The 21,843-nt window shown below is 40.9% G+C and overlaps 2 protein-coding genes across 5 annotated transcripts in view; both read left to right on the plus strand.

Moving 5' to 3' along the window:
- Window positions 1-909: 909 nt before the first annotated feature.
- On the plus strand, window positions 910-5,234 carry LOC103716441 (phospholipase A1-Igamma1, chloroplastic-like). Its single transcript, XM_008804432.6, has 2 exons — window positions 910-2,288; window positions 4,551-5,234. Exons 1-2 carry the CDS (start codon window positions 964-966, stop codon window positions 4,792-4,794), a joined length of 1,569 nt encoding a protein of 522 aa, XP_008802654.4. The 5' UTR covers window positions 910-963; the 3' UTR covers window positions 4,795-5,234.
- Window positions 5,235-12,108: 6,874 nt separating this feature from the next.
- VLN2 (villin 2) overlaps window positions 12,109-21,843 on the plus strand; it is a 31,676-nt gene continuing 21,941 nt past the window's right edge. For 2 of the 4 annotated variants that reach the window (XM_039132828.3, XM_008804412.6), the window contains exons 1-7: window positions 12,109-12,289; window positions 15,682-15,849; window positions 16,008-16,107; window positions 18,572-18,640; window positions 18,728-18,964; window positions 19,059-19,236; window positions 19,328-19,460. In XM_039132828.3, coding sequence (XP_038988756.3) covers window positions 15,794-15,849; window positions 16,008-16,107; window positions 18,572-18,640; window positions 18,728-18,964; window positions 19,059-19,236; window positions 19,328-19,460 — 773 coding nt within the window. In that variant the 5' untranslated portion in view covers window positions 12,109-12,289; window positions 15,682-15,793. Of the gene's footprint in view, window positions 12,290-12,590; window positions 15,850-16,007; window positions 16,108-18,571; window positions 18,641-18,727; window positions 18,965-19,058; window positions 19,237-19,327; window positions 19,461-21,843 lie in introns of all 4 variants that reach the window. The other 2 variants (XM_088713668.2, XM_039132829.3) reach the window with 2 other exon arrangements.

Raw genomic sequence — 21,843 nt, forward strand, 5'->3', positions numbered from 1 at the left:
GGCTCCAAAGAGTCCGAAAGAAAGAGGAGAAGAGTAGATCAAAGGTGGTTGGGTTCTTACCTAGTTTTTGGTGGCATTCGGCCTGTGCCGACAGCATGATGGATAATCAACGTTCAAAAAGAAAATCAAGAGAAAACTCTGATGATGTGAAATCTCCGGTGGAATGATAGAAGGACCGAGAAGAGCCTCTAGAGACTCAGTGGTGATTGGAATATGGCCTAGACTCAGATTCACAAGTGCAAGTGCATGTCGTCAATAGTCTAGTACAATAGTCAAAGGTCATCCCGTTCATATTTAATTTCTGTCGTCTAGTACAATAGTCTCCAGTCTACATTGCGCCTTCAGACCTTGCACTGGTTTCTTTCTCACACGCGGATCTTCATTGGAATTGTCGTGCATGCTTGACCAGGCTCTCTCGGCCCTTTAGACGATCAATGGTCAGTCAATGGCCATCTGTTAGTTCGATGCAGCCTCCGGCCTTGATCACAAGGAGATGCGTAAAAAAGAAAAAGTTTTATACCCCCATGCATCTCTCATAATTTTATTTTGTAAATATTATTATATCAGATTCGATGAGTATTCATCTAGCTTTTCCAAGAAAAAATTATTAATTAAATTAATTTTATTACAAATCAGTCCAACCAAAAAGCAACTCATATGATAATAATTATTTGTTATTTTTTTATATAATAGCAACATATGCTAGAACAAATTTAAATTATTTTTTGATATGCAAATTTATTAACCGCGGAAAATAGGTACGGTCCAACAAATAATTTCTAGATACGTTGCTTCCTCCCTTCCCACCAAAGCTAACATTATATTACGTCATCCCATCGACCTTCATCACCATAAGCAATTTATAATAGCCCATACCCCACCAAATTTTCATGCTCCCATCATTTATTATAACCATTCACTACTCCCCGTACCCCTCCTGACTCCCTTAAGTTATCTCCAGGGATGGCACTCCCTGTCTCCAAACTCCCTCCATCCTTCAACCCCCTCTCCCACCAACCTTGTCCTCCTCCCCCAAGACAGCCCCTCATCCTGTCTCTCTTCCCTTCCCGGCCCTCTCCAACTCCAATCCTGAGAACACTAAGAACCAACAACCCGCCATCATTATCATCAAAGACTCGTTTGCCATTAGCCACCAAGGATGATTCCTCGTGTTCCAACATCACTGAGCTGGAAGCCGAGGAAGAAGAGGAGCTCTTTCGAAGCCCCCTCCGTCCTCCAGGCGACGGCCGGCTCGCGGACCGGTGGCGCGAGATTCACGGCCGGGACGACTGGACCGGTCTGCTGGATCCCATGGACCCTCTCCTCCGCTCCGAGTTGATCCGCTACGGCGAGTTCGCTCAGGCCTGCTACGACGCCTTCGACTACCAGCCCTTCTCCCGCTACTGCGGTAACTGCAGGTACAACCGTCGGCAGTTCTTCGCCAGCCTCGGCATGGACGCCGCCGACTACGAAGTCACCCACTACCTCTACGCCACCTCCAATATAAATTTACCGAATTTCTTCACTACGACCCGGGGATCCAAGACCTGGAGCCAAAAGGCCAACTGGATCGGCTACATCGCGGTGTCGGACGACGCCGCCACCGCCCGTCTCGGCCGACGAGACGTCGTCATCGCGTGGCGGGGCACGGTGACGAGGCTCGAGTGGGTGGCCGACCTCATGGACTTCCTCCGACCAGTGGCGTCGGAGGGGATCCCCTGCCCTGACCCGGAAGTCAAAGTGGAATCCGGCTTCATTGACCTCTACACCGACAAGGATCCAAGCTGTCGCTTCTGCAAGTACTCAGCTCGCCAACAATTGCTAACGGAGGTGAGACGACTGGTAGAGCAACATACGAAGATGGGTGAGACGGTGAGCATAACGGTGACGGGGCACAGCCTTGGGAGTGCTTTGGCGATGCTGAGCGCGTACGATATAGCGGAGACGGGGCTCGACGTCGGCGTTGACGGCGAGAAGGTGGCGGTGACGGTGTTCTCGTTCTCCGGGCCGAGGGTGGGGAATGGGAAGTTTAAGGAGAGGTTTGAGGGGTTGGGGTTGAAGGCGTTAAGGGTGGTCAACGTGCACGACACGGTGCCAAAGGTGCCGGGGATTCTGGTCAACGAGCACGTGCCGGAGTTGTTGAGGAAGTTAGCGGAAGGGTTGCCATGGAGTTATAGCCACGTGGGGGTGGAGTTGGCTTTAGACCACAAGAGCTCGCCGTTCCTTAAAGACACCGGTGATCGTTCTTGCTTTCATAACCTTGAGGCCCTCTTGCACCTCATCGACGGGTACGTCTCTCTCTCGCATGCACGCACGCGTGTACATATTTGGGGAAGTTACGTGGCCTGACAGTACCCAAGTGCTTGTTATCATTAACGAGACATTAATTTATAATTCTTTTCAGCAAATAGTTTAGTTTAGTCTTCTTAGACAAGATTTTTCTAACAAAAAAATTAGTTCAGATTCCAACTCTCCCATGGCCATGAGAAACAACCAGCTAGGCAACTTCTTTTTTTTTTGTTGTTGTTATTTAACTAGCCGGTTGTTTCTCATGGCAGTGCAAGAGTTGGAATCTGAAACTTTCTTTTGTATGTGTGTGTGTGTGTGTGTGTGTGTGTGTTTATATGATAGTCATAGACTAAGTAAGGCTAAAACTAATGAAAATATTCTAGAAAATATTCTAATGAAAATATTTTTTTTGAAAAAATAGAGATTATCAAGTGTTGGTGGAAAAATGGACCACCCCACAAATGCAATTATAACACCCAAATCCGTCCGCTCTCGAGCTCATCCAAGTGATCGGGCTCTTCCGCTCTCGAGCTCATCAAGTGATCGAGCTCTTCCGCTCTCGAGCTCTTCCAAGTGATCGAGCTCTTCCGCTCTCAAGCTCATCAAGTGATCGGGCTCTTCCGCTCTCGAGCTCATCCAAGTGATCGAGCTCTTCCGCTCTCGAGCTCATCTAAGTGATCGAGCTTATAGGCCGAGCCGAGCACAGAAGGCTGCCGAGCACAGAAGGCCGAGCACAGAAGGCCGAGCACAGAAGGCCGCCGAGCACAGAAGGCCGAGCACAGAAGGCCGAGACCAGAGAGCCGAGACCAGAGAGCCGAGGCCAGAAGGCCAAGACCAGAGAGCGCCGACCAGAAAGGCAACCCCGCCGAGCCCATGCCTTAGCCAAATATCCAATCTCCGCCTAACCCTCCAAAGGATCTGACAACTAAATATATGACTCCACTTCAATCTGCCACCATTCCCAAGTCATTAAGGCACAAGATCTCCGCAGGCATTCGGCACACCCTCAGGCCTCCGATGCACTCAGTCATTAAATGAACACGGCTCAAGATGATCTCCGGATCACTGAACCATCAAAGCGTATGGCTCTTTCTGACCATCGGTTCACTCAGCAATCAATGCACTTGTCATCTACGGACCCCAGGCCCACCACGGCCGGCGGTTCAACCACCCCAACGGGTCCGATCAATCGTGACAGCTCCCTGACAGTGACGGTAACCCATTAATTCGCCTAGTCACATCACAGGTAACCCTGCCACTCTCCCTATAAAAGGGGAGCTTCTCCCTCTAAAAGGGGGGAGGCCTCTTCCTCCCAAGGGGATTTTTTCGGACTTCTACATACAATCCCTCCCTCTTCTCCAAAGTTAAGCCCCTCTCTGACTTAAGCATCGGAGGGCCGGCGCCGAAAAAGCCCGGCCACCGGCTTTTTGCAGGTTCCCCCCACGGAGGACGCCGCCAGACGACGAACCGCCGTCCGCCGATTCTCTCACCGGAGCTCCTCCTCCTCGGTTCGCGGCGGCCCCCGGGTCCAATTTCCAGCAACATCAACTATGTTAATAGATCTGTGACTGGGTCACCTGAAAAACCGATGGGGGCGAGGACTAAATCCAAATCTATCTATTTATAATTACGTAGACGTAGGTCAACTCAGAAGCGGTCCGTTGTGAATTGAAGCCCCCTCTACATCCACCCATTTATGCTGGGCCTGGGTAGACTTGTGCAGGTTGGCGGGTCCAAGTCAGATTTTATGGAAACCTTTTATATATTCAGCTGATTGGTAGATGTTTTCACATTAGGATAGAAAGAATGGTCATAATGCTTTAAGCTAAATTCAAGAGCTATGGTTGTCTCTCGACAAACATTATTGGTACTTTTATAAATGATGCATATATACACATATAAAATACATATAAAGTACAGAACTGAAAATAAAATGCATATCCTCTCAAAAAGCATTAAAAGGTTATTTGTACAAACTAAAAATATTAATGCCATAAGTTTTTTTTTTTTTTTTTTATGTTTCCTCCCTCCCTCTGCTCGTTTCTTTTTTACAAGATATGGAGAGAGAATGCTACCTCTTTTATTTTCCTTTTAAAATCTTCTTTCTATACCTTTGGATATCGATTCTTTTTGTCCCGTTTCCAGTTTCTCATGAAACAATGGCGAGTTTAGAACTGTGCTCCTCAATAAAACAAAGCCATGTAACTCACATTATTCCAATCCTCTCCGCAAATGTTTTTGTTGTTCGGGATAACGTATAGGTACCACGGGAGTGGCCAGAAGTTTTACCTGGCGAGCAAGAGGGATCCAGCGTTGGTGAACAAGGCGTGCGACTTCCTCAAAGACCACCTCATGGTTCCACCATTCTGGAGGCAGGAGGAGAACAAAGGCATGGTCAGGGCTCATGACGGCCGGTGGGTGCAGCGCGAGAGGCAGAAGATAGAGGACCATGCCCTGGACATACACCATCACCTCCAACGACTGGGTCTGGACAAAGATCATTAATATACGCCATTCAGAATGCTTCAAGGAGCTGCTGGGTTGGCCAAAAATATAATTGTCTACGTTCAGGTGGCATGACTACTACTCGCATGCAAGACAGCCAGAGGACGACTTGGTGCTATATAATGCGTTCGTGAGTCTTGTGTGATTAGGGTTGGAATTGAGCCCGAAGCCTTGGGTTGGGCCGACTTCGGATCAGGCTAGAGGAGTTTGAGCTTAAATATAGAGTCCATATATTTTTCGAACTGAGCTTGGGTATTAGCATTGGTCAAGCGGAGCTCGAGCACAAATGAGATCCAAAATGGAGCGCGAACTCAATTCTAGATCCAGCCCGAACCTAAACTTAAGTACTTGCTTATAAACTACTTAGAAAACAAGAATGTCATTTTCGATTGTATTATCAATTTGTTTTTTTGTTAAACATATTTCTAATTATCAGATGGTTGCTAATATGAAGCTACAGTATTTCATCACAAAAATGTTAAGCTATAGTATAAAAAATTAAAAGATTAAGCTTCAATCAGATTCAGGCCAGCCTAAATTTTAGCCCAAATGGATAACGAAGCCCACAAAAAATTCCCAGCCTGGCTTGGGTAGGGGAGTGGCCCGGGTTGTTTCCAACCCTATATGTGGTCCATGGTTACTTCATGGGAGTTTTTGTGCTCACAAAAAGATTTGTAACGCCACCTTCACAGGGAAGTCTTAGCAAACTAGCATCCTAGATCTCAACCAAGTCCATGACTGCGTGGAGCATGACAAGGCCTTCCTAACATTCACCCATCAGATGGCCAAGATTTTGGAGTATCTAGACAGAGTTGCTCACGTAGAAGCCTTTGAGAGACCATCAAGGAGGACGTTGTGGCCGTTGTGCTTGCCCATGCAAGCAAGAACAAAGGCTCCTAGTTAATGAGGATAAATTCTTTGGGCTGTGCCCTTCAAGCAAAGTGGTCGATGACCTTAGGGTCAAAGAAATCATATCCAGGGAGAGGGGCTACTACCTAGCTATAAGAAATTTGAGTCAGTTTAAGGGTGGTCAACAATTAACAAGTTTAAGATTTGGACCAGTTTGAAGCTGTGAGGGCCTGGTCCATTGACCGGCCCACACATAACTTGGGCCTGTGGGCCGGCCCGAAGTGGCCAGCCCAATCATCCATGTGTGCTGCATGTGACAAATTGGGAGATGAGGACTCCGGTTGAGAGTCTCCTTCCTTCCCAATTCTGATCGCGATCGCAATCGGAATAGCGGAGTTTCAAGCTAATCCGAACACTAAAAAGCTCGAATTTTTGCCTATTTAAGATTCTCCATCCCCTTTCAGATCCATCAAAGAATAGGGCTAGATTTCTTACTATTTCAAGCTTTCTTCTCGAAATTCTTTTTTCGGTTTCCATCAAAAAAAGTCGCCGAAAAGCCTTACTGAGGATTCTAGTGTTATTTTGATGCTTACAAAGCCATTGAGGCTATATGGAGGTGCTAATGTCATTAACTAAATTGATTAACTATATAAACATTCAAGGAAGAAAGAAGCGATATATACTCAATACATTCTTGATACACTCTTCTTGTGCATTTAAAACAACTCTCAAGAATTCATCTAAGGATAAATTTATAAGAAAAACTTGAGAAAAAACCTAAATCTCGATTTGACAAAGATAAGAGTGAAGTTTCATTGTTAAGGGGCAATTCTGTCTTTTTACTAGTCAAAAAGATGAAAATTTTTATGTGCCAAGTATTTAAAATCAATTGTAATATTTTTATTGGTCTTATGTGCTAAACTAACCTTAAGATGCAGAAAATCAGAGTTAGAGTCGACCCCCGAAGAATTGGAGTCGACTCTGGCACAATCTGATATATTTGGCACACTTTGGCATGCTTGGCACAGAGCTCAGGTCAACCCCAGAAAAACAGGCACAATACTTGGGCCGACCCCAGCTTCAGCCTTCTGAAAATACAGCTTTTTGGAAATTACTGAGAGGGCCGACCCCAAGTCTTCTTGAGCCGACCCCAGGTGGAGCCGACCCCAGGAAACCTTGAGCCGACCCCAGTGGAGCCGATCCCAAGAAAGCATGAGTCGACCCCAGCTTGAAAAGTCAGAAAAACAAGCTTCTGGATTTTCTGAGAGGGCTGACCCCACTGTAGCAGGGGCCGACCCCAGAAAAAAACTTGAGCCAACCCCAGATTAATGAACAATGACTTGAGCCAACCCTAGAAAAGCTTGGGTCAACCCCAGCACGGATGACAGCCCAACAGCTAGTTCTGCAGAATTATTTTTTAAGTCTCTAACGGCTATAAACGGCTAGTTTCTCCATTCTAATGGCTAGGAAGTCATCTTTATAGGTTGGAGAAGTATTTAAGAGCTACTATTCATCAAAGGAAGGAATCTTGGTGGGAATCTAAGTGTGCATTCAAGAGAAAGAGGAAATCCAAGAGAGTTAAGGTTATTGCTTCAAGTTCAAACCCAAAAGAAGTATGTTGAGCAGAATTCAAGTGCCTTCAAGAGCTCAACCAATTCATTGAAGAGTGAAGCAACCTTGGGAAAGAAGAAAAGAGCAATCTACAAAGCGATAATTATTTTCTGCTCTCTTTTTTTGTGCATATTTATTATATTTGCTCATTTAGGAGCTTTAACCTTCTTTTCTATTATTCATTGTAAGGTTTGTTGGTGACCCCGTAAAACCAACGGTGTAGGTTGTTGGTGAGCCCGTAAAACCAACGTTAGGTTTAATTGGTGATCCCGGAAAACAATCCAACTGTAATCTGAGGGATTATAGTGAATTCCTAAGAGGTCGCTTGGGGAATGGTGGACATAGGTGCTTTGGGGTGCACCGAACCACTATATATCCTTGTGTTTGTGCTGTGATTGATTTTGTGACTCTTGCTTTGTTATTTCATTATTGAGTAACGTAAACTTGACTTAGGCATTAATTGCTCATTCATAAGAAAATCTTTAAGAGAAGTAAATTTAAGAAAACCTAATTCACCCCCCCCCCCCCCCCCCTCTTGGGTTGTCATCTTAGGCAACACTTACCAAACCTAGGAATATGTTCTTCATCTCCTCCTCTTTCTTTCTTAATGTTTTGGGCCTTCATTTCCTTAGATTTGAGTTGGCAATCGCTGAAACTTCATCTAAAACAGAGCATCCCTATTTCGGTCATCTTCCACCATGATTAGCCACCGTCGGCTACCATGTTTTGCTGGGGTTGTGGCCACCTAAGGCTGCCGTCGAGTAGGCAGCTAGGCCACCGCTGCTACCTCCTGTTATCGGCGAGAGAGAAGGAAGAAGAGAGACAGAAAGAAGGATTCTTCCCTCGTCTCTATTTTTTACTCTTTCCTCTCTCTCATTTCTCTCTTTAAAATATCTATGAAACCTGGTATCGGATCCTATCGACCAGATATACGAACCCGAGTTGACCCTTGGAAAAAGGCCTTCAATTGCCTCAGTGCCTAAGCCACCTACTGGACCGATCATGTTGACCCTGTTGAATGTCCTTGAAACCTTCTTTGATGAACCACGTTGATTATTCTTGGCCCTGATTAAGTCCGATTCATTGAGCGAATTGTCTAGACCTTACCCATGCAAAACCACTGTATGTCTGGTCAAGTCTTCTCGAATTATTTTATTTAAGATATTTATTAGAAATTAATTTTGATATTAATATCTCAAATAGGTCGAGCGGAGTCGCCTAACAGTCTAAGGCAAAAAGGTAAGTAGATCTTGCACTCCTTATTATTTTTTTTATATATAAGGATCCGTACGGACGTGTGTTTAGTTCCACAAGAAGAAATTTTTCCCCAAATTGGTGAGCAATGCTTGAGTTTGATATAAGAATCTCATGATCCATTAAAATGATATTTAGCGTAAACCACTTGAGCCCATAAAGACGATGGATGTAGTACTACCAAGGCTAGCTCACATAAACAAGCTTGGTGATGCAATAAAAGAGAAGAGAGCTCAAGACCACCTTGATCCTTAGGCATGCACACACATGATCTCAAGAAATCAAAGGAAGACGCCTATGGTCAGCAGGATGTCCCCACCAAAATGCCCGAAATTCCTTTTCAAGTTTGAATGGTAAAGCTAATGGAATAGGGACGCATAACTTCGAATATAATGGAACCGATGGGAAAGCAGATAGGAGCAAGCTTGCTCTACCTGCCATTGATAAAGCCTTTTGTTTCCAACTTGCAATCTTATATGTCACCTTGTCCACTAAGAAAGTGAAATCTGCACCACTATAAGTCATACCTGACATAGGAACCCTCAAATATTTCCAAACTCTCTTCCTTTGTGGTATATGTAAGAGGCTACATATGTGCTGCTTAGTGGCTGATGGCATGTTGGGACTAAACATGATCTGGGACTTAGAATAATTAATAACCTGTCCTGATGTAGAATAATAAGCATGTAGAATAGAGGTCAGCACAATTGCATCTCTAACAGTGGCCTCTGAATTCGATATGTTTATTAAACTGGTAACCTGACTCGAGCCATATAACCGATTTATTAAACAGGTTAAAAGGGTTAGACAGATTAAATTGATTTATACAAGTTAAGCAGGTCAGGTTAATAGGTTAGAAATAGGTTAAATAGGTTAAATGGGTTGGGTCATAACCTAACTCAATTATTAAACAGGTCGAAATAGGTTGAACGGGTCAAAAATTTAAAACTAAACCCAACCCATTTAATAAATAGGTTTAGACAGATTGATCCATTTACGACTTAAATCCGTTTATGTCAAATCCAAACTGCTTAAAATGGGTCATTCGCAAGTCATGTTGACAGGTCGAGTCATAAATTGCCATCCCTAAATATAAGTCCATACCCACTTAATGAATCTTTCATCAAATCCGTGGTGCTATAGTATCTTAAATAAGAAAGGCCAATGAATATGATGATATGCTTTTTCTATATCTAGCTTTAGCATGATCAAGCTCCTAGAGGGAAGAGGCCCTCCTTGAAGAGTGTATAATTTTCTGAGCTAATAAAATGTTATCATGAATATTCCAACCCTCAACAAAAGCCCCTTGTTCAGCTGAAACCAATAGAGTTATAATTGACTTCAATCTGTTGACTAGAATCTTTGCCATACATGGTGCTGCAAAGGCTGATAGGTCGATAATCTTTCACCCCTTCGGGATTAGATTGTTTAGGAATTAAGGTAATTTATGTTCTTTTCCAAGAATCTAGTGAGAAACCATAGTGAAAAAATCACTTAGAAATAGCAATCACCTCCATTTCAATTAGGTGCTACACATGTTGGAAGAGAAGTTTGGAAATCCATCTAGACCTGCTGCCTTATCGAGGATGTGAGCCTTTTTAAGGGAAAGATGAAGTAAGAGCATACTACTGAAACAACCGTAATAAGTACTTCATTTTGCTTAGCTGATACAGTAGAAGGTATAACAGGTAGAGATCTACATCTTGCGCATGCTGGTCAACTGCCCTATCATAATTGAAAATAATGCAAAAGCAAAGACAAAATAGTGTTAGGATCATCAATATGGCCCTCTTAATCATTTCTCAATATATATATTCTATTTTTCCACCCACACAACATAGTAGTTCTATGGAAAAATTTTGTATTTACATCGCTCTCTCTCAACCACGCGGTATGAGATTTTTGTCGCTAAAAGATCTCTTGTAAAAAGAAATTCTTCTGATAAGCACGTAGCAGAGCATGAAGTTGTTGTGCTTCTTCCATTTGAAATTCATAAATCTGATTATTAAGCTGCCATCCTTGGCAAAATAGATGACCTACTTCCATTTTGTGATAGCTTTTCTAGTGTTATGCAACAACATAGTGACTCCCTTCGCACTTCCAGACTTGTTGCACCACATCTTGAAAGCCATCACACATTAGTTTAATAGAAATGACTAGCAATAGTAGACAATAATAAGATACAAATTGTAACAACCCAGAACCTCATCCAAAATGGCTAGCCGAAAGGTATTATTTGGGTTCTTTGATTCTATATAAGTGTCCAAGATATATCCAATGAATAACCGATGTAGAACTAAATAGCCCTGACGTCGTCGTCAGACTAAAGGTTCAAATCTATTCATATCTAATCACAAACACCATGATCGGCCTGTGGTTAGCTCTAATAGATCCGTGCTGTAGTGTCCCCTAGTCCACATAAATTATGGGTGAGGTCCGCTCTGATACCCATTGTAACAATTCACGACCTTATCCAAAATGGTTAGTCGAAAGGTATTATTTGGGTTCCTTGATCCTGTATAAGTACCAAAGATCTACCTAACGAATAATCATTGTGAGACTAAATATATGTTTGTACGGCTTTTCACATAAATCCAGTGAGATATGTAACAGTAGATTGAGAACGCAAATCCAGCCACTTACCTGAAGCAAAATCATTTCCCCTGCCCCGCCCCCAGCCTTTCACAACTCACAAGGAGGGTGTGAGCCCGTGCGTCCATGACACCTGCCGGCACGTGGCTTGTTTCGGATTCCCTTCCAAAAGCTTCAAAAGGGGAAGGACCCGTCAAGCCTTCCTTCCCATACTCACCGCGATACCAAATCTCTATCGTCCGATCACTGACAGCCTCCGAGTGAACGGTGATCCATGGGCGGAACACCTGACCCATCCTAGCGGCAAAAGCCTTCCAAGCCAGCTCGGAAGAGCTAATCGGAGTCCAATATTTTTTTCGCACGCCAAGCTAAGAATATATATATATATATATATATATATATATATATATTTTTTTTTTTTTTTTCTCTCAGGTCCACACGATTTTGATTAAATGAATGATGGAATTCCTTCCCGGATTATTCATTTATACAGATTATAAACTACTAATAGCGTGCCAATTAGTTCATGTCACGTACTTTCTTCTTTTAATAATTTAACAAGATGGAGTCCATATTTTTTAAAGAGAGGGAATTAAAAAAAAGGACAAAATGGGCACTCTTGTTCTGCTGTTGGATCCCAAACAGCAAGTCTGGTCGGATCAAATCTGTCCGTCTAGAATGACAACGAGCGGTCACGATCCGCCAAGTATTAAGTTTGGTACTCGAAGCTGAAGTGGAAATCTAGCTGTCGCAGCTGGAAGGCGTGGAATCTACCGGTCGGCCGGTCGGCGTGGTCGGTACGACGCTTATGCTGCTCGTCCCAACCACCACATATGTCCATGCCATGTGGAAACAGTGGATTGGGAGATTAAATGCATTAGGGTCGCAATTTTCAATTATATATTGCCACGTGGCATTGGATTGGTTGGGTAGCAGCTTTGGGCCCCAAGCATTTTTTCCATCGGATCTTTGCCCCCCAAGCGAGTTTCGAACTTTAGGAGAGAGAGAGGGAGGGGGGGAGAGGGAGGTAAAAAAAAAAAAAAAAAAAGCCGGAAGAGCAAGAGAGAGAGAGAGAGAGAGAGAGAGCGAGAGCGAGTAATCATTCGCTTTAAGTATCCGACCTTTTGCCGTCCCCCCCTCGCCTTGGCTTCCATTTCTTTCCCATCTCTCCTCCAGATCTTCTTTTGAGGTACTGTTCAGTCTCTCTTCCTCTCGTTTGTTTTGGGTGAAGGATTGCATTGAATTCATTTCTGGTGCCCGATCATCTTGTTTTTGATCGATCTGATGGTGTGATAGTATCAAAGATGCTGGCCTTTTAGAGTTTTTGACTGCTCTTATTTGTTTGATCGATCTGCTTGTTGATTAAATGGATGGTTCTTTTGTTTGTCTATCATTTCTTTGGTGGATGGATTTGTTTTAAAAAGCTTTTGTGTGTTGTGCTGGTTGTAAACGGGATCTGCTGTGGAATTATAAAATGCCATGCATTGTAGTGTTTGATCGATGCTGCTTGTTGATGGCGCTTGGTGGGTGAAAGATTTGCTGATCTGACAACAGAACTGTTGCAAGGGCAAGATGATTTATTTTGAAAGAACTAAAAGGAGCTTTTTAGTTTCTGTGCATCGTCTACAGATGATCCAGTATCAAACAGGGAAGAGATCCATTCAATCTGTTTTCCTTATAGGGTGGTTTCTTAGGATTCGATTAGTTTGGTTTTTTGTCTATTGCCTGTCATCTCTCTTTTTTGGCTATGTCTTGGTGTGTCTTAGGGCCATGCTCCTAAATTTTTGGATCACTCTGGTGGTTTTAAATTTACAACTTTCTGATTCCAGTTGCAGCCTTATATAATTAGAACGTCTTCCACAATAAAGCGATACCTTATTCTTTCAGTTTTCCTCTATATTTCGTTTTTCTTTCAGGGCTTGCTAGTAAACTAATCCAAAGGCATTAGGGAGTACAATGGAAATCATTATGTGAAGTAAAAGAAAACGTACTGTCGATATCTTGAACGCTTAGTCAATCTGCAGTTATGGTAGCAGGCAATTTTTTATTCAGATTCTAGAAAGTACACCAATAATATCTTGTAACTTAGCTAGGATGGCGAAGGAGCTAAGTATCTGGATAAATAGGGTTGGTTTGGGTAGAAGTAGACAATGTATCTGAGTGCAGCAATACTTCACCCAAAAAAAAAAGAGATCCACTAAGATCATGCGACACTTTCAACTATCAGTTTTAATGGCGTTTATCAATTAATGGATATGTTCCCACAAATTTTTCCAAGCCATCTAACTCTAAGTGAGAAAAATGCTTATATTATTTGACAGAAAGGCTACGGGCCCATTTATCTTTTTTTCATGTACATAACAGATGGAGATCTGCCATATTGAGAAGCAAATGAATTAAGAACCATTATAAATGTCTTCACTAAAATTGGATTCCAGATCTTTGGGTTACCAACTGAAATTAGACAGTTCATTGCTTTGAGGGTTTGGGATTTAGCCATTAGGTAGTGTACTGGAATAAAACACAAGTAAATTTTGAAGTACAGGAATGCTGAATGATGGACATGTTTGGGGTGTCTATAGTTGTACTTGTGAGTTGTGAGAACTTGAGTTGCGAAGATGATATAAAACCTGTTGGCTTCTTTTTGCAGGATTTTTTCTTTAGTTTCTGCTTGAGGACTGTCTCATGCTTTCAGAGCGATTATTCTGTCATTACATTTTTAAGCAGCATAAAAGCAGCCACTATTAGATCCAACCAGCAGACAACAACGAACATGATGAAAAATGGGAAGTGACATGGCTAGAAAGTACAAACAATTATCTGATTCCTAATACATGATCATAACATTGATTGCTAAATTTTAATTTGGAAAACTTTGATTAGGAATAAGATTCAATGAGTATCTTATGATATATTACGGATATTTTTAAACTGTGTAAAGTTTTATTCTAACAGCAGAAGCTAAAATTTATTCAACACTTTGAAGTTTGAATTGGAAGGGATTTTATCTGTTGGCTTTGGGTTTCTATATCGATTTTATGAGAGAGTGTTTTTGAAGTTCAAGTAAAGCTGGTGAATTTTTACATAAAAAAGCTGTTCATTTTGCATTAGATTCCATATTTTCGTTTTTTTCATTGTTCTTCTCCTGATTATCTCTCCACATTCTTCTTATTTTCCTTTCTTCCTCTCAAATTCCTGTTCCACTTTGCTTGAGCCCGATCAGTTGATAGCCTGATACGATCTGTAAGTGGCCTTATGCTGGAAATAAAATTGGTGCTTTAGATGATTACTAGATGGTTGGTGGTGAAGTAGATAGATTTATACGTTGAGCAGGATATCAAGCCATATTAATTGCAGTTCAAAGAAAGTGAAATAGAATATATGTCATCAATATGGATGTTTGCTAATCTGGAGGGTTCTTCTACACTGCTAGGGTTTTAGGAAAATGGGGAAAATTTTCCAAAAGTGCAGATTAGTTATTAGAAAATCTATGTTACCTAGACACTTCATTTTCAAGCTGTCTAGATGTTTTGGCACTTCTGGAAACTTGAGCATGGCACGACAGAACAAAAACGGTTGAACACTCCACATGGAAGTGTCCTGCTGATGTTGGCAAGAAGTGTCTGATACTTGGCATTTTTTTTGGAATGTCATACAAGAGCTTGTTAGTTTTAAATGTTGGACACTTAGTGTAGTGTCCTAAAGGTTTTTTGGGCATTTTGAGTAAAGTGTCCTTATGTTTTTAATATTTAGTTATATAGGACTCTTAGTTTTAAGTGTTGGACACTTAGTGTAGCATCCTTAAAGATTTTGTGGGCACTTTGAGCGAGTTTTCCTTATGTTTTAAATATAAAGTTATCTGTCACCATGTTTTTAATGTAAAGTTATCACAAATATATGAAACTTTAAGCAACATGTGTTTATGTTCTAAATATCATTGGATCCACTTGGTTGAGTGCTGTTGATCTACGGTTCCACATTATGGTTGCTTCCATCTTATTGCTTCTTATCGAACGTGTCAAGCTTTATTGCTTGCAGTATTGGACTTACGGTAGATTTCTTTTCAACTTCATGAGCTGCTTTTTGCCTTCTGGGTTCTTCAGATTTTCACAAAATGGTTAATTTTAACATTTTTTTTGAATGATTGTTTTTAGCTCGTCTCTAGTTTTTCACAATATCTTTTCACTTGTCACTAGATTTTGTTTTCAATTTCTTTTTTTGGTAAACCTGGGCCGTTGAACCCTATTAACAATGTCAAGGAAGCTACATCCAAAACTATCCACCTGATAAAAAGCTTTGCACATTTCACTTGGCATGAATATGAACAATGCTTATCTATGGCTTTATTTTCTGTGGTTTTCTACATGGCACCGCCCAAGTATTTTTGGTCACTTATTCCATACTGTATGTAGCCTATCCGGTTCGGTAAAATTATTGTATGAATGGTTTTTACTTTCTTAATTATTTTTTTCATGATCATGTTTATTAATATTTCAAAAAAAATTGGATTTTGTTGATCATGTTATATTGTGGATTAAATCCCCAGTATATGTTTGATGATTATTGTTTATGTTTTGTCAGCAAAAGGTATCTTTGTTTGCTTCTGGTATCCTTGGCATGACTTCTTAATATTGTGAAGGCACCTTCAATTATCGTGGTTATTGCAAAAGGGTAGAAAACAAGGTTTTGCACAATGTCTAATTCTGTGAAAAATTCGGATCCTGCCTTTCAAGGAGTTGGCCAAAGAGTGTATCCTTGGTATAATTGTTGATTCATGCAAAATCAGGATTTTATTTGCAAATTGGTGATTTTTCTTTTCTAGATAAATTCTTCTAGTGTAAATGTCCTGCACATATTATTCCTTTTTGTCTTCTTTTCTATCTTTTCATGTACTTAACATCACATAGAGGAACAGAAATCTGGCGGATTGAGAACTTTCAGCCAGTTCCTTTGGCAAAATCAGATTATGGCAAATTCTACTCAGGAGATTCCTACATAGTTTTACAGGTAAACAAATTCATTCTTTCTAAATTTGTTTTGTAATTCTCTCTTTCTTTCTCTTCTTTTCTTGTTGCGCGAGTCTTTATCCCCCCCCCCTCCCCCCTCTACAAGTATTAGGCAATCGGAGTGCTGGGGTCATCTGGGAGATGGTAGCTGCTAACTATTGTGGACATGCAACTCTTTCAACTTACCTAACTTAACGAGCATGTTTGGCTGACTGTCCACAAGTCATTCATTCTTTCAGAGTGATGACTAAGATGTCAAGCCCTACTCTGGTAAAGGGGGTAACAGCAGGGGGTAAAGTGGCCACTACATAGAAAAAGATGGTGCATTACTTTTTCCTAGAAAATGGTCAGCCAAGTGAAAAAGAACAATGGCAAGAAATAAGAGGACAGAAGTGATGAATTGATGAGTATATTTTATTGTATCTTGGAAACATGTTGCCAGCCTACTTAATGTTGTTCTTTTGTTTAACTTCTTCCACTTTTAAGTGATGGCCACTGCAACTGTAGTTTTCTTTCCTTTTAAGAGATTTTGTGAGAACAAGATCACGTCCCATCAGGAAAGGATTGGGATTATGTTAACCAACCATTAAGCTTAATAGCAACTCATCTTCCTGTTCTTTTTCATCCCTGAGCTATGAATGAGAATTTACGAAAGTTAGTTTTTCCTGATTTTTTTGTGTAGTCAGGCAACACATCACCTTCAATTGCAACATGAATCATCCTGATCTCTTCATTTCTTTCCTTGTCCAACATTATTGTTATCATCAACTGGATTCTATTTTTAAATCTAATCATTTTGATTTGATTTATGTCAATATATAAACTACTGGTTCACTGGTGGGATATTTGAGGTGCATCTTGTTATGGCTTAAGATGGTGTTGAACCAAAAATATTGTGCATAACTTGATGGACGTTGGATGGTGAACGTAGAGGTAGATCAGTTGACATAGGATGGCAGCTGTGAGAGCACTATTCTGGGAAGTGGGAGCCATATGCTTTTTAGGCAATCAAAAGTTTTATTAGCAGCATTGTCACTTGGAAGAAGAATGACCTTCAATTTGGAGGTGGACGAAACTTGAGCACCTCTTGCTTCTTTGTCTAATTCTGTATCTAATTCAGTTCTTCTGCTCGTAGCTACTCGCTTTGAATCATGAAGAACTTGGTTGTGGTGATGACGAATGACGAATGAAAAGCAATAAGAACCATATGCTAGCTTGGAAGGGTTCTCACCCTTTCTTTTTGGGGGGGTCTGGATTGGTAATGGGGGAGGGAATCAGCATCCAGAGTTCAACTATTCAAGGAAAATTATTGTAGCTATGCAAGCTGTGGTCATGCTTTGGAATATGGAAACAGACAACTTGTGGTAGTCTTTGATTGCTCAGTTATTTAGTTAGAGAACCAACAGATAACTGAGTTGACACATTTGTTCTTGTAGATATACTGTGGTAAATATCATTCTCTACATGTCAATCATTCTGTGAACTCCAATGGGATCATAGTCCGAAATAGCTGGTTTTTGGACATTGAAAACGAAGGACAAAATCAAAGCATAATTTTATAATGAAAAGCAGTAAGAACCATGTGCTAGCTTGGAAGGGGTTTTCATCCTGTTATTGGGTGGGGTTTGGGTGCGGATGGTGTGGACGGGATCAGCATCAAGAGTTCAAGGAACATTAATGTAGCTGTGCAAGCTGTCATGGCACTTTGCAGTTAATAAGGAAACAAACAGCTTGTGATTGTTTGGTCATTTAGATAGAAAGCCAACAGATATAGATGAGTCGACACATTAAATCTTGTAGAAGTACTGTTGTAAACATCATTCTGTACATGCCAATTATTCTGTGAGCTCCAGTAGAATCATAGTGAGAAATAGCTGGTTTTTTGACATCTATCAAAGAAGAAGAAAATCAAGGCATAATTTACAATGCAAGGATAATAGTATATCCCTACTCTAAATTCTCATAGCAAGGCATTGCTGTTATATGTTTTAATTACAATTCTGAATTTGTCCCTCTGCTTCAGTTTGATTCATCATCATCTATTGGACTTGTATGTGGAATCTACTTTGCTGGAAATATGCCATGTATTTCTTTCATTATAGCAATCTTTAAAATGGTCTCTTTAGAAATTCTAGTTTCATAGCTGTTCTCTTTATTATGATGACGCCTATCAATCTCTCTGATTAAGCAGAATAACATTCACAAGTCAATATAAATCTGGTGGAGTCTTTTGGTGCTGTGACTTTTGTTTTGCCGTGGTTATCATTCTTTGTTGCCAGAGAGGGGCATTTCCAATTAGAAAGGAAGTAACTGTTTTGCATATTGCTACTTTGCTTCTACATCAAAGTACCATGTGCTATGTCCAGTCTCTTTACGCACCTCTGAAGAGACCATGCACACAATTTGATGCCTTCCTGTATTTACCTGCTGTTTGTGTTCTTGCTCATGAAAGTCGCTAATTGCAGACAACTCCTGGAAAAGGTGGTGCCTATCTATATGACATTCACTTTTGGATTGGACAAGATACAAGCCAAGTATGCTATTTAAATTTCTTGATACAGTTAAATGTTAATGGATACTTGTGCAAATCACTTTATTGATTTAACTTATGAATGATCTAGGATGAAGCTGGAACTGCAGCAATTAAGACAGTGGAACTTGATGCAGTCCTTGGAGGCCGTGCAGTTCAACATAGGGAACTTCAAGGCTATGAATCTGATAAGTTTCTGTCATACTTCAAACCATGCATTATTCCTTTGGAGGGAGGTTTTGCCTCTGGGTTCAAAAAGCCTGAAGAGGAGAAGTTTGAAACACGACTATACATTTGCAGAGGAAAACGAGTTGTTAGAATGAAGCAGGTTCTAAAATTTTCTCCAAGAGCTTTTGTAGGACTCCAATGTCTCAATTGCTGTGACATATGGAAATGGTGACTTCAGTTGTTTGGTTATGTAGGTTCCCTTTGCTCGCTCTTCATTGAATCACGATGATGTATTTATCCTGGACACCATAAAGAAAATTTATCAATTCAACGGTGCTAACTCCAATATTCAAGAAAGAGCTAAAGCATTAGAAGTAATACAACATTTGAAGGATAAGTATCATGAAGGAAAATGTGATGTTGCAATTATAGGTGAGAGCACTTTATTAATATCTTTCTCCATGCATGTGATTGCACCTCTGTCACTTGTTTTTGTTTATTAGATTTGCATTGGCAATTTCAGATGATGGAAAGCTTGTAGCGGAGTCAGATTCTGGTGAATTCTGGGTCCTCTTTGGTGGCTTTGCACCAATTGGCAAAAAGACTATTAGTGAAGATGATGTTGTTCCAGAAGCCACTCCGGCAAAGCTTTATAGGTATTCTTTTGTTTATGCTATTTACAATAGTGAACTTACGGGATAACTACTAACTACTATACCTGGTGCATCACCCCCCGCCCCCCTGGCCCAGGATTATGGGTCAATATTAACTTGATATAATTACGAATAATATTGTTATAAAACTTTATGTACTTTATTTTTTGTTATACCACCTATAAGCACTAGGATTACATCTCCAACACAACTATCTGAAGTTGCCCTGTACGTCAATCAACAGCAGTTGGATATCAATAAGAAATTCTCATGTACACTTACATCTAAGAGTGAATCTTATCTCATTCTCGATGTCCCAAATTTTTGGTTAACTAAAGTTTATAAACAACATTCTTTGAGGACAGTAATTTTTAGATAATGATTATAAAGTATCTTTAACATCCTGCGAAATCATTCTATTTGTGCTTTTCCTACCAATGTTTTAACAAACAACTGGTTCAAGTGTGCAACCGGGACCAGAAATAATGTTAAGCCCCTTGTAGTCAACATCCAGAAAAGCTGAAAGTTGGCAGGATAACTTGCAGCACTAAACCATGTGACCTGTTGGTTATGTCTTTGGTTTGCTGAACCATACTGAACTGGCCGGTTCCGAGCGTACTGAATCAGACTAGTCGGCTATCAGCACGATTTGACATATCCATTCGGTTGGTATAAAAGTCACCCTCACCCATTGGCCTAATGTTTGATTCACGGCCTTGCCTCCTCTCCTTCCCCCCCGTGCTAGCAACCCTTGACGCTGCTTGCCCTCCACCCACCAGCATCACTGGTATGTGTTCCCCCCTTCTCCCTCTCTCCCCCCCCCCTCTCTCTCTCACTCTGCTAGGATTTCCCTTGGCCCTCCCCTTCCTTCCTCCCTCTCTCCCCTCCCCCTCCCCCCCCCCCAATGACAATGACGAGGGCTTTCGAGCACTCTCTCTCCACCTCCCTCTCCCTTCCTCCCTTCCTCCCTCTCTCCCTCCCTCCCTCTCTAAGTCTCTCTCTCTCTCTCTTTCTTTCTCCTTCTCCTGCTTCCCCTCCCTCTTCACTCTCCTGTGTTAGTACACCCTCTAACGACACAATACAAACCCGTATCGTGCCGAATTGGTCATTCAGGTACTGATTTAGTATAACTCGGTCCTATCAATCTATTTTGTATAAACATTCTAGTCACTTTTCCTTAAAAAGAATGGATTTACCTTTAATTTTCGTTGTAAATTCAACTCTAAATTCCAAATTCTCTCCTTTGGCTTGTACTTTCTGTAAATAAAGAATGAGAAAAGCCATCCCTCCAAACAATTTTACTATCATGACAGCAAGCCAAACTAGTTTGGCTCATTAATTCCTCCGATTGAGAAAGCCCCACTATCTGGTGTTTGAATGCTGAATTAATAAAAATTAATCTAGTTCTTGGCTTCTTTAATCCTGCAAGTTACATGGCACTTATGTCTCAACAAACTCAAAAATAGTGGTTTATTGCTGCTCTTATTAAATTTTTTTGATCCGTCTTGTTTATAAAGTTCATTTTATTGAACTGTACTAACTTTACGGGTCTCTCCATATGAAGCAACCAAGCATCAGGAGATCCTATGTTCCAGTTAACATTTTATATAAAATCTTTGAGCAAAAAAAAATAATCTTGCTTGTCAAGTTTAATTTTTTGCAAGATTTTAGAAATTTTGACCTTTATCTTCTTTCTTCTTTCATAGGGGTACAGGTTGTGCAGACTGCAACCTAAACCAAAGACCACCTGACCTATTGCCCAATTTGGATCAATTATGGGGTCCAAATTAGACACAACCTCCAACTGGGTAACATGTGAACCTTGCAGAATTAGATTGGACCCTCCCCAATTGAATTTGAGTGGATGGATTTAATCCAACAAAAACTAGTTCAAATTTTGAGATTGTCCTTTAATCCTAAACATCATTTGGACTTGGACTGAAGAGAGACTCAAGCTTATCCAGATCCAAGTGAAATAGGCAAGTTTAGATTGGATGTGAGTCAAGCTTGACCTGAAACAAGCTAAACCCACTTGCAACCCTAATGGTTCTATTGACAGTCATATGTTCTCTTTAACATTGCATGAATAGGTAGGATGTAATCTTTAATGTTTGAATTTGTTCATAGTTTTAAGTTAACCTTTTCAGCTTCTGTTATACTAGTGATGAACACAAAGTAACCATTACAACCTCCAATTATGATATAATTAATTTTCCTATCAAATTTTAGGTTAGAAGTTCTGTAATGAGCTTTTCTTTAATTGCAAACTCCTTATTTGAAGCTTAATATCTTTCAAAACATGAGTGTCCCATTGCAAGCCTCTATGTTTTCCATCTCTTGTGGCTTGTTCTTTCCCTTTCTCTCTAGTGTGGAATTTTTGAAGTCC

The sequence above is a fragment of the Phoenix dactylifera genome, chromosome 17 (assembly GCF_051530095.1).
Source record: "Phoenix dactylifera cultivar Ajwa chromosome 17, Ajwa_hap1_PhDact_Kaust_v1.1, whole genome shotgun sequence".
Classification (NCBI taxonomy): Eukaryota; Viridiplantae; Streptophyta; class Magnoliopsida; order Arecales; family Arecaceae; genus Phoenix; species Phoenix dactylifera.

What these genes read in the sequence shown, in the direction of transcription:
- LOC103716441 (XM_008804432.6), top strand. Translation starts at nt 964, where the DNA reads ATGGCACTCCCTGTCTCCAAACTCCCTCCATCCTTCAACCCCCTCTCC. An exon ending in CTCTTGCACCTCATCGACGG is followed by an intron (nt 2,289 to 4,550) that starts GTACGTCTCTCT and finishes GATAACGTATAG; the next exon opens with GTACCACGGGAGTGGCCAGA.